At 38.0% G+C, this 25,120-nt stretch overlaps 1 protein-coding gene across 3 annotated transcripts; it reads left to right on the forward strand.

Moving 5' to 3' along the window:
• Positions 1-3,253: 3,253 nt before the first annotated feature.
• LOC309687606 (uncharacterized protein) lies at positions 3,254-11,568 on the forward strand. Of its 3 annotated transcripts, none has more exons than XM_082502699.1 (10): positions 3,254-3,489; positions 5,427-5,526; positions 5,826-5,972; positions 6,205-6,386; positions 6,630-6,766; positions 6,888-6,981; positions 7,246-7,578; positions 7,767-7,941; positions 8,031-8,155; positions 8,354-11,568. In XM_082502699.1, the coding sequence occupies exons 2-10, from the start codon at positions 5,442-5,444 to the stop codon at positions 8,678-8,680; spliced, it is 1,605 nt and encodes a 534-aa protein (XP_082358825.1). In that variant the 5' UTR covers positions 3,254-3,489; positions 5,427-5,441; the 3' UTR covers positions 8,681-11,568. The 3 variants fall into 3 exon arrangements, with proteins under 3 accessions (XP_082358825.1, XP_082358827.1, XP_082358826.1); XM_082502701.1 differs by having other exon boundaries at positions 6,891-6,981; XM_082502700.1 differs by lacking the exon at positions 3,254-3,489 and adding an exon at positions 3,496-4,395.
• The last annotated feature ends 13,552 nt before the right edge of the window (positions 11,569-25,120 follow it).

Here is a 25,120-nt window from a genome sequence, read left to right on the forward strand (position 1 = left end):
GTGTCTCTTCTGTGTCATTCTCTAACCTCATCATATCAGATGAGTATAAAAATGCTCTGCAACACAGATGTCAGGTGCACAGCGTGACTGGTCGATGGGTCTTTGTTTCCTAGAGGGGAGGATGAACGCGTATAGTATTCATGCAGTTTGTTCGCCCTCGCAATTGCACTCCTCTCTGTTAAAAACAAGGATAATGATAGGGCACTGCAAAGCAGAAATGTTATAAAAGTTGTTCTACAAAGACTTACTACATGGTGGATTGTGATGTAATCCTCTACACTGAAGGAGACACTGATGTCATACTGTACAAAACACACACATACTGTAACAGTACAAACCGTCAAACCAAGTTAGTTTGAAAGAAAATGTGGCAAAATGTTTGATTTTGATATCAAGTAAAACAACATTTACATATAATACAATTTTCAGACAAATTTCACGGTTCTGTCACGGTTCAGCTACATGGTAGGTAGGGAGTGGATCCAAATGCTGGACTCTGGAGACTAAATGTAACTTAGAAAGGCAGCTTTACTGCTGACTGTCTTACAAACTCATATAATAAAGGGCTTTACCTTCTGAGGTCAGAAGGTAACAAGGCAGAGTGGAGACACCTGGAGAACATAACTGAACAGAATCTAACTCATGAGATCACTGAAGAAAAACTGAACATAACACATACGAGACGAGGGACTACCAAAATAAAACAAGAAACAATACACACACACTGAGACCCAGACTAAGACATACGAAAAGGTAATCAAACCTTGAGATATGACTGACTGGGAAGATAAGACCAACTTCACACAACTAAACGGAGAGACGCCTGGGGAAACGGAAAAAGAATGCAAAAGGTGATGAACAAGAAGATCAACTGGAATGTAAAGAGAGACTACAGAGGCTATAATAAATGCTAAAGGAAACTGTGAAGCATGCTAATATACAGTCCAACAAGAGCTGAACTACAATACAAGGGATCCTCAAAACCACATAACCCTGAGTCGATAACTCTGGGACCCTGACAGCCTCTTTCTAAGTCACAATAATAAAATGGCTGTATTAAGTATTTGTCCTCTATATAAAGTCTTACGATTAAGGATGCCATGCCATATCAAAGCACTGATCTGATGGCTGCCATCCATCAGAACATTTAATGGCTCTGCAGCTGTAAAATACTAAATAGATCAGGTTATGGAGTTGGCTCTTTGAGGCTGTCCTAATAATATGAAGTGGCTGCTTCAATGGCTGAATGCTTTGCTTCCCCCATAAAATGATTCCAGATTCTCTCACTTGGTGGTATCATCCTGATAGAGAGAACTAGGTTAAAAAGCCTAGATATCTGTGTCTCTCTCTATCTCCATACATATGGTTTAAAATGAAGTTTTTAATATTTCAGCAAGGCCATTTCAGTTTAAGATGCACTGAACATCAAGACCTCTGACCAAGACCTCACATCAGATTTTTCCCTTAGATGTAAAGCCCTTTAATCCGAGTCCAGACAATGTTGACAGCATCTCATTTGTACAACAAAGAATAAAAGAATAAAGATTTCAAAGGGAGCTGTTTTTTCTCTACACATAAAGGGCTGTCTGTGTTTTTACAGCTTTGTGTTTTCTCTGTCCTGTCAGAGAGGTGAGGCAAACACTGCTCACTCTTAATGCACCTACATGGTGGATTGTGATGTGATCCTCTACAGTGAAGGACACGCTGAACTCACACTGTACAGAGAACAAAACATGCCGTCCACAGACGTGGGCACTGTCTGCTGTTCTGTTGATAAATGTCAAGCTACAAGATGCTGGTTGTGTCAGGAGAGGCTTCAGGAGTGATGTGATGTAAAAACAACAACAAAAAAAGGCTAAGGCAGACAGATCAGGCAATAAACCAGGACACAGAAAGAGATGGAGCAGAGCACAGATATGATTGAGATTTGAGAAAAATTTCACTCCAAGTGCTGAGAATCAGTGTGCAGTCCAACAATTGATAAACCTTTAAACTTAATTAAATCCAATAAGCTTAATATAGCTTTAGAAATGCATTTGCTGTTCCCTTGAATGGTGTAAAAAACTGTCTAAGCACTATCTGTGTGAACCTGTTTTCAGTTTTTTGGAGTTGTATTTATTTTAATGTTATGCAGTGACATGCTGGCAGTGTCAGGAGAGGCTCCAAGTGTAGATGTGACCCTTGAAAAGGTTAAGAGAGACACAGCAGGAGAGAGCAGTGTAACACAGCCCTGTCTCTGCCAAGGTTACACACCAAAACTGCTTCACTCACTGCTGGTTGATACAGGTTAGTAAACTGGCTCACAGACAGATTTGTTTTTCATCATCGAAACAACTGCCTAGATTTTAAATTCTCTAGTCAAGGCAGGAAATATGTAGCAGTCTGTCGCAGCATAAAATACCATAGCAGGAGCAGTGGGGTACACGCAAAGTCTATCCCAAAGGTACAATAGATGTCTGACACCAGTGATAATGGAGGTTTAAAATGATAACTTGGCACTTTGGATCTGAGTCAGTCAGAGGAGAGAGGCTGGGTAGATGACATGTGGAGACAAAGGAAGATTCAGTCAAACCGTAAAATGAGGGGGAAAAAAAACAACTTAATACACATTTAAAATGAGAAAGCTGATAGAAATGAATCTACACCAATATAAGAATCTGGACAAGGGAGGCTGTGAAACTCCAGAAATTGATGCCCTCGATTATATTTTCCAAAGCAGTCCAGCGGGCCAGATTGGATTCTTTGCTGGGCCAGTTTGCCTCCCCAGGGCTTATGTTTGACACCCCTGATTTAGACCCTTGGATAGGGAAAGGCAACATTCAGCAACATTTTTTGTTAGAATTTGAGCAAATACATTAATTTTGTTGCATTTCTCTAAAATCTAGCTGAATTAAGGTGAAGGTGTAAAAAGTGGTCTTCAGCCAGTAGAACATTCAACAGACTTGAAATTTGGTGCTTACAAACAGCACACTCTCATTCCAATGAAAACAATATTACTGATGTTGCTCTCCCTCTCTGTCACCCTGAGTGACCTGCTGTAACTGATGCTACTCCGTACACATCCATTTTTCTTTAATGCTCTACATGACTTTTTAATTTTTTGGGAAAAAAATATTTCTCCCTATTTTGGGGGAGCTTTAGGGTCCCTAATAATATATATTAGGGACCCTAAAGCGGATGTGGATGCCCCCCCAAAACAGATATTGGTTTGTTGCTTCAAGGCAACACTGTGCGACAAGGGTACACAGCAAAATCCGAAGTGTTGATGTGAGTTAAAATTACTGGTGTTAAAAATTTCGAGTTGAAAAGTGTTGGTTTGAGAGTTACAGTAACACTAACGGTGCTGAAAAAGCTCTGTAGCCGGAGTTATTTCAAAGAGTCAATACTATAACACTCATTTGGAGTTGATTTCCACATCCGGGTTTTTCGCGCTCATGGGCATGAGGAGTCCGCCAGAAGTTTGCTGTCAAGATCGAGGAGGTTGTTCAGGTAAGAACTATACAACAAGACCTATGTTATTTTATCATTATTAAATATTGTAACTAACTAGCCTATAACATTATTTATCAGAAGCATGCAATATTTTCCTAATGTGGAGTGTATTCATCTGCGGTAAGAGATGGGATTCGTTAGCTTAGGTAGCTAAACTATCCTCTATAACAAGTTAATATTGCAGCGAAAATAAATGCGTGCTTAATATAATTCTCAATTCTAGTTAGTTCTAATGTCATAAGAGAAATGCTTTCCAGTGTTCAATGCTTATTAAATGAAACGAGGGAGGAGTTAGCTATCCTCTGGATATGTTAAATGTAATGTTAAAATTTGAATTTGTGGTAGCCTAGCTGGCAGCTAAGACAAATGCGTTTAGCCCACTGCTTTTAAGGGAAGCGAACATTCGCCTCAGAAATATCCTATTTAAAAGTGAACTAAACAATCACATGGAGACGTTCAAGTCAAGTTTTGGAAAGCGTCAAGATAGGCTAATTACACGTGCTACCAGCGAGTTTAGCAGTAGCCTAGCCTACAAATCTTTGAAGTGACAGGGGGTTATGGAATTCTGTTAGATGTTAGTGACCAAGCAAGGCGCGCTGCGTTTGTGCATGGGTTGCTTGCTAACGGTTAGGATATATCATACATGTTGTAGTAGGGCTGCTCAATTAATCGAATTTTAATCACGATTACGATTTGGGCTTTCAACGATCATTAAAAATGACTGAGCCGATTATTAGCCCCTCCCTCGTGCTTTACTCTCGCACTGCTCCGTGTGGCAAATCGAGCGCACCGCTCTGCATTTCGAACACGTGTCACAACAATTAAGAGGACCCGAGGGAAGCTCGGAAAGCTAAGCAGAAGTTATTTGGAGAGGAGAGTGACTGCCGTTGGTTGAAAAGAGAGGTAAAAAAAACTTCAGTGGTGTGGAAACATTATGGGTTCGCAGAGTCAGACGTGGATCAAGTAGACACAGTGTGTAAACTTTGCTACAGTGTTGTAGCTGCACCACAGAGCAACACTGCAACGTTCACTAAACATAGATGTTTACATTTTTCATTTATTTTTTATATTGCAAACATTTGCACTGTTATCAGTATTTGCACACTATTTTATATTATTTTTTGACAATCTTTAAAGTCATTATTCAATACATTGTTATTGTTAAATAAATATCGTCAAATAATCGAGATCTCAATTTCAGTGAAAATAATCGTGATTATCATTTTTGCCATAATCGAGCAGCCCTATGTTGTAGTAGGCCTAATCTAAGGGAACATTTTCCCCTTTTCTACAGTTTTAGTGAAATAGGCTACCATCCAGTGTTTAAGACAAAGCGGTATAACGACTGAGGGTCGTTGACGTCGCCTCCACTGATAATCCTAGCATGTCGTGTCACAAAACAACCACCACAAAGTAGCAACTAGCCAGACGGCTGTGCATGTGTCAGAAACTCCCGATATAAATGTAAGACTTGCACTCATTAATTTACAGTATAAGGGATATTTGTTGTCATAAGTGAAAGCGTGATGAAGGCAGGTGTGCGTTCAACAGGAAATTTTATGTGGATTATCATCCTGACATGGTTTAAACAGAGATGCTTTTCCCCAAGTAGGCTACAGCGATTTACTCGCAACATAGCAGAACTAAGTATCTAGCCTGCGTGCAGACGAGAAGATCGCCGTTGTCGTCTTATAAACATGTGGATGGGTGGATAATTCATTGGATGCTATTTCTGTGTACCCAAGTTCAGCTATTTTAGTGCGCAGGGGGAAGCCAAATTATGTTCCTGAGGTTGAAGTGGTCTGTCACCCCTTCACAGATCATCACACAATGTATAGCCTAATATTTTCTTAAAGTTGTCCGGATTTGTTGCCACTTAAGCTATGGTTTAAATATATGGTAAAAAATATTCTGTGCCCCCTTCTCTCCACCAGGTGCTGTTGTAAGACATGTTGCTGAAAGTGAAATACCTCAATGTAAAGAAGTACATTAAATTGCACGCAGGATTCACTTATCTAGAATTCATCAGTGAAGGTAAGATAACCTGGCAGAACAAAATTTGTTGCACATGTATCAGTTCATCATGTTTGCATCTCATCTATTTAAAAAACGAATTAAATGTTAACACATTTTATTTTAATGTGTGACATTAAAAACAGTACAGAGCAGTAGGCCTAGGCCTATATTGTTGCTGCAGACTTGTCTAATTTAACCATTTTAAAGACAGGTAAAACAGCTGTTAATAAATATTAGCTAAATAAAAAAGTCAAAATTAGTTTTTAAAAAAGTTTTTCAGGCGTTTTAGGTGACATTATGCTTATCTTTTTGTAAAGCCAAAACCAAGTTTGGACTTCCGGATGCTGCTGACCTTGATATTTTCGATGAAACTGACACAGCTGTCGAAGAAGACATTTTTCTGGAGTTACTGGAGGCCCAACCAGACCTATGCCTGACAATACGTGAAAAGATTTCAGATGAAGGTAAATGTTATCATAACTTAAATTTTCAGAGTATAGCCCACTCAATGTAGAGCCAAGTTCTTTTGCTCTTGATGCAGATGACATTGACCTGTCTTCATGCAATATACATGACAGTGGACAGGGCTGGGTCATATTTGTATAGAATGTTGTCTGAACATGAACATTGAAATTGTGTTATTAATGGCATTGTGGAGTAGCCTAAAGAAAGTTAACCAAATCATCTCTCCCAAAGATTTTTGTCCTTTAGCTCATTCCACACCATCCTCCTCGGATACATTATCTTCCCTCACGGACACTATATCACTTTCATCAAGTGACAGTGACCTCAGGGAAAAGGGCATTCCTGCAGGCCGCAGTAGATCCAGCAAAGACAGTTCTGCACCAAATGTTTCTGTGTCAGAGGCTGCAAAAGAGGTAATTGAGAACAGAAAATGTCTTTTGTATTTTTGAGTTGACACCATTTATACTGTAGATTGTTATACAAATTGAAATTCAAAACATGGTGGTTCCCAACTTGCCCTGTATGAAAAAATGTTAGTAGAAGTTAGTGCTTCTTGCTAGATATGTCTTTCACAGGTTTGTTGACATTCCTCTAAACTTTCACCTTTACTGACAAACAAGTTTTTATTGTTATTATTTTCCCTTTTATATGAGCAGATGGTTAAAAATGCCTTGACTAGGAAACCTGGTGGAGAGGAAATTCTTGAAGAATACAATGCCGAAAATTCACTGAGCCACCGCACCCGGCGGCAGCTTGTTAACATATTGGCAAGTGATATGACTGAGAGACATGGGTAAGAGTAATAGTACCTAATAAAAAAGTAAAGATGGGCCATATGGAATATTCTTGTAATGTATACTGCAGTAAAGACACATACTTCTGATTTAACATTGTCAATTGTATTTCCTCTATAGCAGAATTCCCTCCCGTAAGCAAAAGGAGAAATATGCCCTTGGAATAATTACACTCTTTCCCTCATTGAAGGATCCATTTTCTCCAAACGGCTATGTAAGTCATGCAGTGATTGTAAAACAGCACATTATTTAGTTTTCATCATGGAATAATTACATCAGCTAAATGATTTAAAAGAAAAATCTTAATTCCTCTTTCATAATAACTATTGTCATAAAACTGTATTGAAATTGTGGATGTTGTTTAACATGTATTGCACCTGTTACATGATAATAGTCCTTGGGTTTCTTTTTGCTGAATCTGCAAAGTCTGTAAGATCGCATTTGATGTTTATTTTTCATCTATGTTTAAATGTGACAGGAGCATTTCTACGACGGAGTGAAAGGCACTGGATATATAGCGTGGCGCCTCAAAACCATGTCCAGGTCTACAACCAAACGGCCAGTGAAGGAAGTCCCAGTGCATCAAGAACAAGGGCCTAAGCGCAGAAGATTAGCAACCACATTGCCTCAGCAACTTGATGGAGATGCCTGCAAGGAGGCCATCTCATTTCTTGTTCACTCTCCTGATGAAGCAAGTGTATTTCAGAAGATGAAAATGACGTTCCAACATCGCCAGGATCTGGTGCATGATCCACAAAGAACTGCAGATGTCTTCAAAACATTTCCACGCTTTTTGGATGTCAAAGGACTAGTAAGTCAAATCACTTGATATTTTCAACTGTTAATCCTTTTTTTTTTGTTTTGCTGATGTGGATGGCAACAGTAAAAGATGTGATCATTGGTCATCCCAGTCAGGCTATATCCCATATTGGTCAAAATCACATTGCAATGTAAACAATGTTGAGCACTGTCTTTATGTCCTGTGTGTATGATGAACAGGTCAATCAAGACTTCCTGCTGCTGTTTGGTGCTGAAACAGCCACCAAGTTGCTTGAGAAGTGGGACATGTCATTCAAGCCAAAGGTTATTAAAGAAGCCAAACAGCTGATTCAGTCAACTGACCTGTGTCGTTTGATAAAAGCTGCTGAGAAACCAACAGAGAGTGATGTAAATGGTAGGCGTCGCACCATGCTTGTTTGATTTTAATAATATTTATTTTTACCTGTCATTTTGAAATTGTTTTATAAATTCAACCATACACAGACTGGGACAGTGACATGGCCTCTCTGCTGCTACTCCTTCAACTTTTGCCACCCACAGCTGGACGAAAGAGGAGAACCAAAATAAGTCCAACTGATGCAGCACACAAAATGGTGCACTTTCACAAGGTAAATATGTTGTCTCACTTTTTAAAATCCTACAAAACACTTTTTCAGTTTTTGCACTTTTTAGTTTTCCTCTCCATGAAGTATGTGTCTTAGTATTTTGTAATAAGTTAGCAAGGCACATAATGTCAAACTGAATGAATGGTTCATACTCAGCAAGTATAAGCTAGGCCTATATGTCAATATCTCATTTGTTTTTAGTCATGCTGCAGCATTGATGAACACTTGCAAGCAAGAGATGGTAAACAACCATACATCCTCGCTGTTGGTCGAACCCAGAACAGCATTGACACCTTCTACATCGCAGTGGACAAACAGCTCATCCCCTGCCAAGCCACCAGCTCACTCAGTGCTTTTGATGAACTTTTCAAATCCCACTACGTGTTCAACTTATCTTACGACGAGTCACTGGTTCATCTCTACAGTTTTGTGCAGACCACCATATTCAACATTGATGCCACCTCAACAGATGAGTCACCACGTGTTCGTGAGTTGCGTGCCAAAATGTTGAATGAGAACCATGTTTAAATGTTTTATCTGTCAAACTCTGCATAGCACCAGTCAGGCTTTGATAAGTCATTTGCGACTAGGTCACAGTTTTTATCCAAGCACCAAATTTAAGTTGGCTTGTTCACAAGATGGTTGCAGCCGTCAGTTCACTACATATTCTGGTTTAAAAAAACATTTAAATAGTGTTCATGATGAAGATTGTTGTCAAAGTGGTGATGCAGAACCCTCAGAGTCATTTCAAGCTGATTTTGACAGATTACAAGATACAGACATAGCAGTTGCAGGAACAAGTGTTACTCAGAGCCTAGAGGTTGGGTGTTCTGAAAACAATGGGTCAGGTCAAAGAATTAAAAAAAATTCTGAAGCAATTTGCACTAAAATTATTGGTAAACTCAATGGTAGTGGTTTGGCAAATAGTTTTGTGTCATCACTTGTTTGTGATTTGGAAGATTTTGCTGATGGACTGCACTGTGAGTTTAAACATAAAGTACTGAACGTTGTGCCAACAGAAAATCCTGTTAGATCTCCAGTGGAAAAATGTCTTGAGACTTTTGACAATCCAGTTGAGAAGTTCGACACTGAAGCTAAAAGAAAGTCATATTTCCGTGAAAAATGGGGAATTGTGGATCCAGTGGAAAAGACTTTAGGAATACGCTATGATACAAGGTTAAATAAAAAATCAGGCACTTATGACCAGGTACCAGTAAAAGACACTTTTGTGTACATTCCAATTTTGGAAACAATCAAATTTATATGTCGCAATTCTTATATTTGCGAGCTGCTTGCTAAACCATGTGTATCAAAAGAAGACAGATATGAAGACTTTTGTGATGGGAGTTACTATAAGTCTCATCCATTGTTTTCAAAACCACAGACTTCTTTGCAAATTCAGCTTTATTATGATGACTTTGAGACTGCTAATCCACTTGGTTCCAAACGTGGTGTTCACAAAGTTGGTGCAATCTATTTTGTCCTCAGAAATCTGCCTCCAAAGTTAAATTCTGCATTGATGAACATTCATTTGGTTGCATTGTTTCATGCAGAAGATGTGAAAAAATACGGCTTTGATCCTATTTTACAGCCTCTGATTGATGACATAAAGCTTTTGGAGAGCCATGGCATTGATTTACCCTTCTCATCTGAAAAGGTCCATGGCACTATATGTCAGATAACTGGGGACAACTTGGGGATGCACTCAATTTTGGGTTTTGTTGAGTCTTTCAGTGGACGTTACTTTTGTCGTTTGTGTTTAATTGCAAAACAGGATGCACAGAGTGTGTATACTGAGGATGATCCAAAGATCATCTTACGAGGGAAAGAACTTTTTGAAATGCACTGCAGTGAGTTGCAATCTGATCCTCAAAAGCTACATGTGTTTGGCTTAAGAAAGAATTCTACACTGAACACTCTTCAATTCTTTCATGTTTGCCAGAACTTTTCCTTGGACATTATGCATGATATTCTCGAAGGGGTAGCACAATATGAGATAAAGTTACTGTTGGAATATCTGTCAGACAATTTTCTGCCGAAACCTGCTCTTTTGTCACGGATCTATGCTTTTGACTATGGCTACTTGGAGAGCAAAAATCGTCCAACAAGGGTGAACTTAGACAGTAGTGGTAATAGTATAGGTCTTAACTCCATTCAGACTCTTTGTCTGATAAGAAACATTCCTTTAATTTTTGGTGATATTGTGCCAGAAGGAAATCAGAACTGGACTATGCTATTGCTATTGTTGCAAATAATTAACATCATATTCTCTCCATCTGTTACACATGGCATGACTGTGCTTCTAAAACATTTAACAATGGAACATCATGACTTGTTCAAATTGTTGTATCCAGGTAGGAACATGATTCCCAAACACCACTTTATGTTGCACTACCCAACTTGCATCAGAAAAATTGGGCCATTATTGCATGTATGCAGCATGAGAGGTGAGGCTAAACATAGGGTGTTCAAAGACACCCTTAAGAACTTTAAGAACATCACAGTGTCACTTGCCAAAAAACATCAAACATCCATAGCATACAAGTGGGAGACATGTCCTTTAAGCCATGTTGAGTATGGGCCCTTGAAATCATTTGATGTTGATAGTGAGGAAAATAGTGAAATGATCTCCCTAGGCTTGCCTGCTGTTGCAGAAGAGGCTTTCTCTGCTAATTGGGTTAACATTAATGGGACTGAGTACAGAACAGGATTGGTCATTTGTTGTGGTTCTGAACATGAGATGCCGGTGTTTTGCAGAATAAAAACAATAGTTTTGGTCAATAGTCACACCTACTTCATAGTTCAGAAGCTTGTGGTTGAAAATTTCAGTGAACATTGCCATGCTTATAAAGTGTTTGAAACGGATGAAAAAGATGTTGTTAAAGCAGACTGTATTGAAATATACAAGCCCTTTGATTTGCAAAGTGCTTATGGTGATGATGATGGTCTGTACATTGTGCCATTATTTTTGTTGTGAACGTATGCTGTATGGTGCTTGGAATTTAATATTTATTAAAATTCTTATGTGACCAATTTTATGTTTTCTCCTTTTATCCTGTAAAGGGACTTAACAAGGACTTTCACTGAATGTAACACAGTAGTCATACAGTAATTGCACTTTAATGCATTTTTGTATTCAGACAATTAATACAGACTAGTATTTAAAAGCTCATATATGTCACTTTAAAGTGCCAAAATAACACTGTAAAAGTTACAGAATAACACTCTAAGTGAAAACAGTCAACACAATCCAGTGTGAAAATAAACACTTAAAAGTGTCATAAATAACACCATAGTTGTTGTGTAGTAACACCCTCAGTGAAAAGAGTTAACCCAAGCCAGTGTAAAAGTGAACACTTATCAGTGTCCTAAAACAACACTATAAATGTTAGGTAGTTACACTCTGAGTGAAGACACTTCACACCATACAGAGTGAAATTCTAACACTATGGGTGTTATATTTTTAACACTACAATGGAGTTAAAATAATAACACTTTGCAAAGTGTTACTTTAACTCTAAACCAGTGAGAATTATATAAACACTGGAAAAGTGTTAACTTTAACACTATAGGAGTTGAATTAACACTGGAGATTTTGCTGTGTAGTAAAATACCAAGTTATTCTATAATAAGTTGTATTAGTACAAGGATGAACAAATAAATAAACAACAAATAAACAATGCAAACATTTCACAGAACAATAAAACACCAAAATACATCCAACATTTGACCCTAACCCCATGCACGCGTGTACACACACACACACACACACACACACACACACACACACACACACACACACACACACACACACGTTGTGTTTCCATCACTTTTGGGGGACATTACATTAACTTACATTCATTTCCTGGAGACTTATCCTGACTCTACCCATCACAAGTCCCTGCCTGAACCTTACCCTAACCCTGACTCAAGCCTTCACCCTAAAATTAAATGATTTACCTTGCAATTTGTCCCCATAAAGTAGGCGAGACCTCACAATGGGAGTGTGTAAACAAATTTGTGTCCCCAAAACAATAAGTAATACACGTCCACACACACACACACAGCAAAATTGGTATGGCACGGATCTGGCCCACACAATGTGCTTACACATGGCCCACGTGCCGCAAAGAATGACAGCCCTTTGGTGGCCCAGACCTGGTTTGCCAGAGGTGGCCCACACATGGGCCATCACAAGGCCAGTTTCAGACACGCTGGTGGTCCTGTGCTGGCCCATGTGTGGATTACCTCTGGCAAACCTGATCTGAGCCAGCCTAATGTGTACCTTAATCAAGCCATGCAATAACAACATGTGCCAGAACATGCAAAACAGTTTCTTAAGTCAGTGCATAAAACATAATTTAATATCAGGTAATATGGTAGCTTTGTCATGCTGTCATGTACTGTAGTTATGGTTTCTCTTTTGCGACTTTTAGTCAGGCTTTTTGCCTCCACTGGTGTCGTGCTGCATTCCTGTTTTGAACTAAAGATTGAAAAAAAAATGAGGAAATAAGTGATAATGAGCTATCGGAGCGTGAAGTAGGTGTAGAAGAAAAGCAGAGGTGAGTGTGTGGTTGTTACAACCACACACTCACCATCGCAACTCATTAAAATGGTGACATTTCCACTAAATATCTTTATTATGTTCCAGTCTGATGTGTTTAATACAATTATGAAGTCATTTTAATAGCTGATTCTCATGCTAAAATCTGCTTTAGTAACCCACAGCTGTAGTTATTACAGTTGCCAGTGATGCAAATATGAAAAGGGTTATCTGATATTCAGATTGGTCTATTTCTGCACCATTTGGATTAGTTTTGTGTCACAAACTGAAAGCAGTCACGTAATGCAAGTTGCAAATGGAACTAGATGGAATGGTAGATATAAGTGATAAAGAGACTGGCTTTTGTGACTGTTAAGAAAGTGAAAATTAGTGCTAGGGTTTTTTTTTTTCATTTCAGAGTGAAGAGCATGGGATGAGACAGATAGTTGAAGGCACTTAGAAGAGGGAAGATGGGAGAGAGGTGTTTAGCCTAATGTCTCTGCCAGATAATACAATTTTGCTTTCCAGTTTGGTGGGTGACAGGTCTTACTGTGTGCCACACTGATACATTTTCAGTGTGGATAATGGTTACATGGTTTGATACACTGCTTCCCCCCCCCACCCCCAGTTATTTATCTTCCGTCGATACCTCTATTGTTCTTCAGCTTCATTCCCAGAAACAGTGGGATGCATAAAATGTTGAAAAACTGCTGTGATTTGCAAGCAGTTTGTCTCCAAATATTTAACTGAAAACATGTAGTATATCAAATAAACAATTTATTGCAAGAAGTTGAACGTGGGAAATGGTAGTGTTTACCAAAAAAACAAAACAAAAACAGAAGCTAGAAGCTAATTTGAAATGGGCCACTGATACCATATGAAATTGGTGTTGGCTTCTGTTTGTGCTGTTTGTGTTTCTTACGGTGTGAAAAGTAAAAACAAGACTGTTGTGCAGCAGTAAAACAACACTTTTGAGTAATGGATATTAACCACAGATACTCTTCTATCACTTCTTATTGACATAGGAAATTAAACTCTGTGAGAACTGGTTGTGTTGTAGATTGGACTTTGCTGGGGCTAAACTCAGTGGGCCAGATAATGAGAAAATAATACAGATGCGATGTAAAAAATTATGTCTTGTTTCTTATTAGAGGGCATGAACAGGAACACTAGATTTGTGCTTTAAAAGCATGCTTTGAAAATAATTGGTGAAGTTTCAGTGAAAACAAAAGTGCTACCCCTGACACGTTGACCTTGGATGGTGAATATTTGGCTTAAAAATAGATGGGCAGATGGTTGAACTGTAAGAGAGCAATATTACAAAGATGACCATTTAAAATTTTGTGTGACTGCTCTTTTATCCATACAATTGTAGTTTTGGCACATTTGAAACATGCACTCAAAAAAATGAAATTGGGTGGTTGTTACATGCATAAGATCCAAACTTGTAATTTGAACTAAATAATTCCATGTTTCTATGGTGAACGTAATTAAATCATGTAGCATCTGCATGAAATTCAGCAACTTAATTTGTTCTTGTTGAGATGACATCATACAATCTAGTAAGAGTGATCCAGGCAACTAACCGCTCTTACTAGATTGTATGATGTCATCTCAAAAAGAACAAATTAACTTGCTGAATTTCATGCAGATGCTACATGATTTAATTACGTTCACCATAGAAACATGGAATTATTTAGTTCAAATTACAAGTTTGGATCTTATGCATGTAACAACCACCCAATTTCATTTTGGGGGTCGACTCACGAAATTCACAAGATCACATCAGATGTCAAACCACAGGAAAATCAGTGGGGTTACAAGAGGAAGACAACCACACCACGTGTATGCTGTTACTATTTCTTATGGTTTAACTTGTCAAGAACAACAACATAAAGCATCATCAAGCATAGCTTTCCTACTTTTGTTAAGTCTGTATTGACAGATTAATGCCATGGTGGTTCGTGCTGTTGCCTCAGAGCAAGAAGATCCTGGGTTCAAATCCACAATGTGGCGAAGTTTGCAGTGGGTTCTCTCTGCGTACTCTGGTTTCCTCCACAGTTAAAAGTCATGCAGTTGTAAGGGTAACTGGTTATTCTAAATTGCCCAAAGGTGTTAAAGTGCAAATGATTGTTTGTCCCTGTATGATTGACTGGCGACCTGTCCAGGATGTACCCTGTCCCTCTTGCCCTATCACTTCCGCAGCCCAGATAAAGCTAAGAAGATGGGTGGATTGGAAGTTGCTGTAAATCCATTGATTTTTTTTTTTTTGGTTGAACATTACTTAATATGAATACAACATGCACTACAGACATAAGTTACATTTCATTAATTCAACAAGATTATCATTGGTGTAACAAACAAATATTTTACTAGTTCATGTAACAAGACTGATTTTTGATGTGCCAAAGTGTTTAAACAATATAAGATGGATTTAAATAAATTTAATTAGACTAACATGGTGCAAACATGTTGAGTGAACAAAAGTCAAATTAACTGAATGTTAATGTTAATATTATGTTAAACCTACACACATATATCGTGTTGACACAACACAATCAAGATAATATAACATGATTTGTTTAGATGGAATATAAGTGGCAAGATAAAATTACGTTCATCCAATGAATTATTTTTTTGAGTGTGGTCCACGTCCGTAATTACTTCCATGTCCTAATGTTGATAGAAGACGCTTTCAAATGCATACCTCATATATTTATTGTTCACTGGCATTTAATCTTTTGACTGGCCACTGGTATTTCCCCACCCCTGTTTTTTTTTTTTGTTTGTTTTTTTTTTTGGGGGGGGGGGGGGGGGGGGGTAGTGTCTCTACTGGTATCAAGTGATAACTAGACTCTGACTATCATCAGGTATCAGGATGAAATCCTTGGACCCCCTGTGCAACTCTTGTGCAGTGGGTCCTGGGTCCCGGGTCCCTTCTGGTGCACGGTAATGCCTGTCTTCATGTGGCGAGAGTATGCAAACAGTTCCTGGAGGATGAAGGATATGATACCACTTACAGGGCTCCACACACTCACCTGACTTAAAACTTAAATGAGAACATCATATTTGGGACATTATGTTTCAGTTAATCTGATGTCATCAGGTGCACCTCAGATTATCCAGGAGCTCATTAATGCCATAGTCCAGATCTAGGAGTCTCTTCAGGGTCTCTTTGAATTCAGCATTCTGTAATTCAGCCTTCTCTTAATTTCTATAAAATGATGTCCTTATCATTTGTGGATGATCAGTGTTCACTGTTCTAACACTGAAGAAGACGGCTACTATCAAAGTTCAACAGTGTGCACTAAGAGAGCCTGCAATGCAGGAGAATGTTGGAAGCCAACAAATACACCAGAGAAGCTGTAAATTTTCTCCAAAGACTAATCAATGTACTCCCAGCTGCAAGAGAACAACAGCATAAGGACAGACCCACTCAGAGAATATACTGAGGAATACTGGAAAACACTGGGAGAAAGACCTTTCACACAACACCAATGCCATGTGAGTGACAGTCAACACCACAAAGGCATTCATCCATCAGCTCCATAGAGCCAGGAGTCTGCCACGACTGAGCATATAGTAACAGGATATAAGATGCAAGCCAGAACAGCGTGAACTATGAGGGTCAAACAAGTGGTTGGGATAGTGTACAGAAACATCTGTCCTACATATTGACTGAAAGGTATCTCAGAACAATAGAGATAAGGTTCTGTGGATGCCATTAATATATTTGAAAAAAAAATTTTTTGGGAAACACAAAAAATAGAAAGTCATTAGACTCTGTCTATCCAGTTTTCACATTATGTCAGAACTACTGGGACACACCCACCTGGTGGACAAAAACTGTCCTGTGGTCCTTTGCCTTTCCTAACCCTGCATTAAAAGCCACATCACACTAATCCCTGCTTCTCCACACCAACCTAGTCTATCACTGGAGGCTAATTTAAACTCTAGGAACGATTTACTAACATCAGAAACTTTACTGTTATGAAATGCTATTGATTTGACAAATTAACAATACTTCTCTGACCCCACAGTCCAAAAGTCCAAGTCAACAAATCGTAAGCTAGCTATGTAGTAGTTACCTTTGCTTTAACAATGAATACTTTCGTGTTCTTCACCTCCATTATTTACCATTTCAGATTGAAAATACACGTAGCTGTACATATTTTGAAAGGTTTCATCCCGGGAGTAGTGTAAGGTGAGTCATTGTCTACAAGATACTGTACACATAGATGTCACTGAACTGGAGCTCTGTGAGTACTGTTTTGCCTGCCTGGGTAGTAACTTAAGGTTGAAAAGTAAAATTGTGTTTATGCTTGTGTTTTTAAGGCATTAAATATCTTTGAATTATTGTGCCAATTATTGTGTGCATGTCAGTTTAATGTGTACAACAATTATAGATATGTAATGTAAAAAAAGGAAACAAAAAAGATACAAACTTGAAATCCTGTTTTTCACTTTAAAAATATTGATCTCAAATACGATTTCCTGATATCAGAAAACCTGTTAAACTGCTTGTCTGCTTCAGGTGCTATGTGACCACTATAAAGGCAGCATTTACATGAAAGAAATATAATGTATGGCTCCAATACCGTTTGATGAAAATTCCTCTATCAGTCTAATGGCTGTGTCTGCGCATGATATCTGTATCTGGCTGTGTCCTTTGACTCAAAGACAAAGAAATGGATATTTGGAGTCAGAACTGTGAAATTAACACGTTTTCAGTCATTTTCTGTGTGCACCAGGCTGTCTTTAATGGAACACCATACTGAGTTCAGACACTGATATTCAACATTTTTCTTATTCTGGTGATTTTTCGCACTATGAATGTGAAACAGGACTGAGTACAACACATACACGGCTTTAGATTAAAAGATATTATCTGGAGCTGTCTTCTTTTCCAAGCACTAATTACTCACTTACGCTAACTACTAAGTATCTCTGTGGTCTGGGGATAGCTATTATTAAGGTAATCATTTCCATTCTCTGACAGTTATAGGGGTTTTAAACTAAATTGGGGTGTTACCAAGGTCTGGTGTAATTATTGTATTAGGGTGGTGAAAGTAATTCTAAAAATTTAAAATGAGGAATTAAGTGATTTGTTGACACGTGATACAATCTACACGTGCTTGATTTTATGATTTCTGCTTTTATTCTTCAATGTAATTAAATAACTGTTATTATTCAGTTCTAAATTATTTCTAAACATCTGCAAACTATCCAGGAGGATGATAACAGTATGATAACAATACAGGGTTTCTTTAAAGATAACTAGTAATAGTCCATTGTTGCTGGGATTACATTGTGGGATTAGATTAGTACCTTTGTAGAAGGTAACTGAACCTTGGGCTGTGTTAATATAAAAATAAAACAAATAATATTATATATACAAGTGAGTACAGTCAGGGATTACAGTGGGATTGAGCAGTTTGGAGAACCCTAAGATCTGTGCAGTAGCTCTGCATAGGGAAAAGAATCACAACTCACAATCATTTCTAATGTTAGCTTCAGTAGATTTTCTTAGTGCACTGGCTGTGATCAGCTGATCTGCTGCTCTTTGTGGATTTACACAACTGAATTCAATAAGATGTTTGACAAGCTATGCTGGCTGATGTCCATCCCCTACACTGACACTGACAGTAGCACCATCAACTTAAATGTAAATTCATCTCTGCTTCACTTGATGTAACCTAACTCTGACCATAAGCATCACTGTGCACCAGTCCAACCCAATGCTTTACTGTAATTCACCACAGCACTGCAGACTAACCTGTTTATACTGGGCTAAACGACTCAGTATTTTTATGCAACAATTTAATAACACAAAGTTAGTATAGCTCAGCTTTGTTTTGAAGCATGTTTCGAAATATGAAAATACATAATTTATCTAAACACGTCATATAAAAATCCAGTATCTGATTAAAATTATGACATAACATGTAGCTTTAAATTTGCAGTTTATCAAGTGTCACTGAACATCCTTCTCTTTAAACCTCTCCTGTCTGTCTAATCCTTCGTTCTCCATCTCTGAGTAAAATTATCTCACACTCTCTTGTCTTCTTGTGAAATACAGCAGTTGGACCTTTAGCTAGCAATACTGTGTGACAAACTGCACACATGTTATGTTATGATAAAGTGGTGGGTTTTAGCTGTCTACAACTCTCACTTGTTTCCTGAGCGAAGTTCCTGTAGATTCTATCTATCTATCTATCTATCTATCTATCTATCTATCTATCTATCTATCTATCTATCTATCTATCTATCTATCTATCTATCTATCTATCTATCTATCTATATATATATATATATATTAGGGGTGCAACGATACACAAAACTCACGGTTCGGGTCGATACTTTGGTGTCACGGTTCGATATTTTTTGATTTTTTGATACAAAAAATGTTCATGGCTTTTTTAATTTGTCATTTATTAAAATTATAAATATATATTTTAACTCAAAAGTACAGTTTTTTAATTTAATGTTGCTGAAACAACAAAATAATAATAAAAAAAAAAATCTATCTGATAGAGAAATCACTCATCTTTGGAAAAGAGTTTATTACAGAGAAATGGCTCTTTCCAAAATAAAAGCTATACTATATGCTTCTTCTGGGCTATATTCTCAGCAGCATATTAAACATGCATAAGGAGAATCATGTGCTAACGGCTGTCTAAATGACTCGGGTAAAGTTTGTAGCATGTGTGCTTGTTGTTTTTGTCTGCTTCCACTCGTCTTTGCACTAGGATGATGTCGGAGTAAATGTGCAGTCATATTCGTTGTGTTCCCACTAGTGCTGTCAGCGTGCCAGTGAGTGGGGCTGGACGGCCAACACGTTAACGAGTTAACTGCGCTAACGCAGTAGTTCCCACCAATGTAATTGAGCATTGCGTGGCACATCCAACATACTGTTTTACTTTTGTCCATGACGCGCTTACCTTCAGGGTCATACGTCATATGAAAACCAAAATAGTTCCAAACACCAGACCTGAATTAAGGTGGGGGAAGTTCAATTTGCCATGTTGCAAGGAGTGCTTAACTTCTGTCTGGCTAGCTTGCCCTGCACTCAGTGAATCTGCGTTCGACTACTCCGCCTAGGCTGCACTGTCGAGTGCAGATCCACTGAGCGCTCAACACAGAAAGCATCGTCAGAAGGAAAGTTGATAAAATAAATTAAAATTTTTGTATTGTTCGATACATATGCGTACCGAACCGAAAGCACTGTAGCGAACGGTTCAATATTGATACGAGTATTGTTGCACCCCTAGTATATATATAATATATATACTATATATATATATATATAGTATATATATTATATATATTTTATATATAGATGCATCGGAGGTTAATATCTTGCCGAAGGATGTGTAGACTAGAGGAGCCTGGGCTCGAACCCCACCTTAGTAAGGTTTTCTTCCAAAATATTGAGAATTTTTTGTTTGTCTTTTTACATGCCACTGTTTGAGGGGAAACTTGTGTCTCTTGTGTTATGCAAAGTGTGATGTTCATTGAAACCATGAAAAACTGTCATGTCAGCTCCAGCCATTTATGACTGACCACAATGATGATGAGATTTCCAGGTTGGTTATTACAAAGGTTCAATGGTCCATGAGGAAGCTATTATGTAGTGAAGAAATGGAAGGAAAATAATTTCTCAATACAATGTTTCTCACAAGCATTTTCTCACTCCCTCTAAATATCACTTTTTATAAATATATGAACCTTTTTATATATATATTGTATCGGAAAGCAGTGAAGCCAAAGATAGTTTTTGCCTGTTTTTTCTGGTGTCAGTAAAATTATATATTACAGATTTTCACTTAACCCGCTCTGGTCACTGACTTGGCAAAACTACATAGTGTAAATAAATATACAGGTTTTATATTTGATCTTTGTGAACAGAAATTGGAGCTCTGTTTGATCTGTTCACAGCACTGCTGTATTTGAAAGGCATAGTGTTGTGCTGAAATATTATTCTATATGAATACAGCAGAAAAATAGTCTTCTACTCTTCTGAGATCTATGCTTCATTGGGCATAATGGCAGATGGAGGCTTGGTAACAACATATACAATATATTAGCTTCTAATATTCATCCTATAATGTACTCTGTCAAGGAAGAGAAATATGTTTGACAGATGGGTCTTCCTCGGTCAGTCTCAAATTGACAGAGGTCTCAAATTACTCTTTTACTTTTACTTTAGACTGGGAAAACTAAATAACAAACCTAAGCATGAAACGGGGAGCGGAGAATGCAGAGAGCCGCAGTTACACCGAGAAACACAGACGATCCGACGATGAACAGAAGCCAACACACACTATAAATACACACTAGGTAATGAGGAGATGACATGCAGGGGTGGACACAGCTGACACTAATGGACATGATGAGAGGCAGACCTACAAAGTAAAACTGGAAACACCCAGACTGTTTTGCAACAAAAACACAGGGACCTGAACGGAGCACAGAGGGGAGACACAGGTAGGGATAATAAACACGACAACCAACCCAAAGAATTAATACAGAATCAGAATAAACACCAAACACAAGATGAACCCAAAAAGAAACACAAAACGATGGGTCAACGACCCAGAATCATGACATTATGACTGTCTGTGTATGCTTTATATCATGGCATGTACACTGATATGTTTTGCATTTTTCTATGTCAAGAACACTGAATGTGTCTGAGTACCACTTTACAAATAACTTTAACTTGATTTGACTTGTCATGATCTACTGGGATCTATTTTGTGTAATTTCAGTTGCTGCGTTGTGTCATATATTATAGCCAGTTGGTTTACAATCACTTTAGTTTGTTACAGTAATGTCAAGTCCAACCTGGTAGAGGAAACTAGGTTTAAAAAGCCCACACATAGTAGTGGGAGACCAGAGTGTGTGTGTCTTTGATGGGGGCACTTTAAGTGTCTTGAATGAATGCTTTCCTCAAGCAGAATTGACTTATTGTAGTGGACAAAGAGAAGGGTGAGTTCCGATCTTTGTCACAGTTCACCAGCTTTACTACTCTCTCCACACTGTCACCCTGAAGTAGTCGTCTGCTGAAGAAAGGACTGCTGTGCATTAGGCTGCATGGTGCAGAAATCAAGTTGCTCTGCATGGATATTGTTTTGAAACTGAAATATTATAAAGCCAAAAGTTACAGTCCTAGTTTGAGTGTCTTTGCACATTTTGACAGCTCTAGTTATTATGATGAAAAAATAAATGGCCATAAATGACTTATTTTGGTCTGGATAATGAAACCGCCTCGATTGTCTCATAGCAAAAACATGCACGCACGCTTTTCATTATTTGTTTGCCTGTGTTCCTTCCTTAGGCTGTTTTAAGCCTGTTTGTACAGCATGAACAAATTCAGGTGAGGAATATCTGTGCACTCTCTGTGAATTAAATCCGTGTTTGGATCATTACAAAAGTAATATAGCTAAATCACTTTTGCTTAACTCTGCTGCAATGTCTACAACTTTCACAGGATATGCAAACCTCAGGGCATAGTTAAAAAACATGTCTTGCTTTAGTCTTAGGAGCCTGTGAAATAGTCTGCAATACAAAATATTTTAAAAAGACTAACTGTTATATTTTTCCTTTTTCTTTCTTTCTTTAGTTATTTAATTTTGCAGAACAGACTAGCTTCAAATTAATTTTAATTCTATGTGCTCAGTGATCCCTGTAGACACTGCATTTCTTCAGTTCTATGCCAATATCCACATTAATTATTTTAGTTGTCATATTATAATCATATCACTGTTAAAATGCATATATTTTATGTTACCACCATATCTGTGTAGGCTGTCCTTCCAGTTCTTAATTTATCTAACTATTTATCCTGTTCAATCCTGCTGCAGATTTGATCTGAAAATCTGATGAATATTGTTTTTAAATATTCTTTTGGCTGAGATGAAGTGAGAGAGAGATAATCAAAGACTAGAGGAGCTGTATCTGTTCTGATAAGACCTGCACTTATTCCTGCGAAACTGTTGCTGACAGTTATTGTCAGAAAAGTACCAATGGTTGGTGTTTGATCTTGGATTTTCATCTCCCTCATGGCTGAATGTCTAGTTTTAGCTTTCACTTAAGTAGGTAAAGTAAGAGAAAGTAACTGCAGACTGAGAAAATCACTGACAAGTTTCTAAATCAAAACAATGTTTTTTGCTATGGCAGATGAGAACAAAAAAACAAAAAAAGACATATCAACTTTATGAAAGCTCTGTTGCACAGGCAAGTGCTGGCTGCATGTGGATGTTCTCCAACACATGCAGCCTGCTGGTTTTGCGTGTTTGGATTTAAACGTCACAACACTTTGTTTTCAATACACATGGAATAAAGATCAGATCCTGATATTTAAGAGACAAAGATAACCCTCACTTAAAGCTAAAAATACAAAAAAATAAATAACAAATATTGAGTGGAAAATTATTATTGATTTTGATCTAGGACATCACTACCTTCATCTTCTCCCCAGTCCAATTTCTCCCTGTACTGTCATATAATCAAATATATAATAATAACTGTTTTAAAGATTTTTTAACAACATTAACTAACGCTTGAGTGCAGAGGAACCTAAGAGGGAGGAAAGTGATGATGATTCTGAGTGCGAGCAGTGGAGCAGTTAAGACAGTAGGATGGCTTCATTAAAAGTAAGGTCTGTGTTTCAAAAAAGAAAAGCGAGACAGGTTGATATTATACTCATAGTGAAGTCCAGATGAAAGAAAATTCTTAATATTCCTAGCAGTAGTTAGCTTATTTCATTTAGCAAACAAGTAATTGGTACAGGCACAACCTTTGTACATATGTATGCTGAATCACTTTTCTAATGACCTGCTGCCAGGCCAAACAGATCAAACCTCTGGCAGAGGCTTAGCTGTCCCACTCCCATAATCCCCAAACTCACACTCTTAACATTGAACCAGCGCCACTGATATCTGAAGAAGCAGGTGAGTTCTTTTACATTAAAAAATGTGTCTAATTGCAGGAGGCACCTTAGAAAATGTATTTATTTTCAACACACTATTATCATTATAATCCACATAAACAGAACTGTCTGGACGTATTTTCCACACTGCGTTTGACTGTTGCAGATGGTGAGAGTTTTCAGTTAACTAAATCAGATTAAACCTGATTTCAGTTCTACTCAAGACAGACACATATTTTAGTTGTGTATATTCTGAAACTTGATATCCAAATTATTTAAGATATATTTACCAGTACTTAATGTTATGAATAAAAAGATCAAAATTTTAAATTTCTTCCATCCAATCAATGTTAAAAAAAAAGAAAAAAAAAAGTGAGACCCAAAGTGATATGTTCTTTCACTGGGCACCAAATTCCTGCTTGAGTAATAGCACAATTAATTTTCTATTTTGGGAGAAGGATCACTCAATTTCTCTTGTGAGCTCCAGTAGATTTTCTTTGTGTACAAGTTGTGATAAGCAGACATTTGCTGCTGTTGCTGCTCTGTAAGCCTAATGTGTACCTTAATCAAGCCATGTAATAACGACATGTGCTGTAACATAATAGTGCAAAAATAACATGACAAAGCTCCGTTCAGAGGGTGAATGGACTGTGTTAAGAAATATATTCTAAAACACTTCTTCAGTAAAGACTCAGAGAAGAGAAACACTCATAACTTCTTGCTAGCAAGGGCAGTCTCCAGAACTGAGACTCGCGCTGAGAAACTGCCCCGGTCTTTATTTATACTTCAGTGGGTGCTTGTGTGTGTGTGTGCGTGTGTGTGTGTGTGTGTGTGGGGGGGGTCAGAGTGTGACCCCATAAAGATTTCCCTAAACCTGCTGGTCTCGAAGTCCAGCAGTTCATCAAACCAAAAAGCACTTAGGCTAAAACAGATATACAGTGGGGCAAAAAAGTATTTAGTCAGCCACCGATTGTGCAAGTTCCCCCACCTAAAATGATGACAGAGGTCAGTAATTTGCACCAGAGGTACACTTCAACTGTGAGAGACAGAATGTGAAAAAAAAATCCATGAATCCACATGGTAGGATTTGTAAAGAATTTATTCGTAAATCAGGGTGGAAAATAAGTATTTGGTCAATAACAAAAATACAACTCAATACTTTGTAACATAACCTTTGTTGGCAATAACAGAGGTCAAACGTTTACTATAGGTCCTTACCAGGTTTGCACACACAGTAGCTGGTATTTTGGCCCATTCCTCCATGCAGATCTTCTCAAGAGCAGTGATGTTTTGGGGCTGTCGCCGAGCAACACGGACTTTCAACTCCCGCCACAGATTTTCTATGGGGTTGAGGTCTGGAGACTGGCTAGGCCACTCCAGGTCTTTCAAATGCTTCTTACGGAGCCACTCCTTTGTTGCCCGGGCGGTGTGTTTTGGATCATTGTCATGTTGGAAGACCCAGCCTAGTTTCATCTTCAAAGTTCTCACTGAT

This window comes from Aulonocara stuartgranti (genome assembly GCF_965226115.1).
Source record: "Aulonocara stuartgranti genome assembly, chromosome: 14".
Lineage (NCBI taxonomy): Eukaryota > Metazoa > Chordata > Actinopteri > Cichliformes > Cichlidae > Aulonocara > Aulonocara stuartgranti.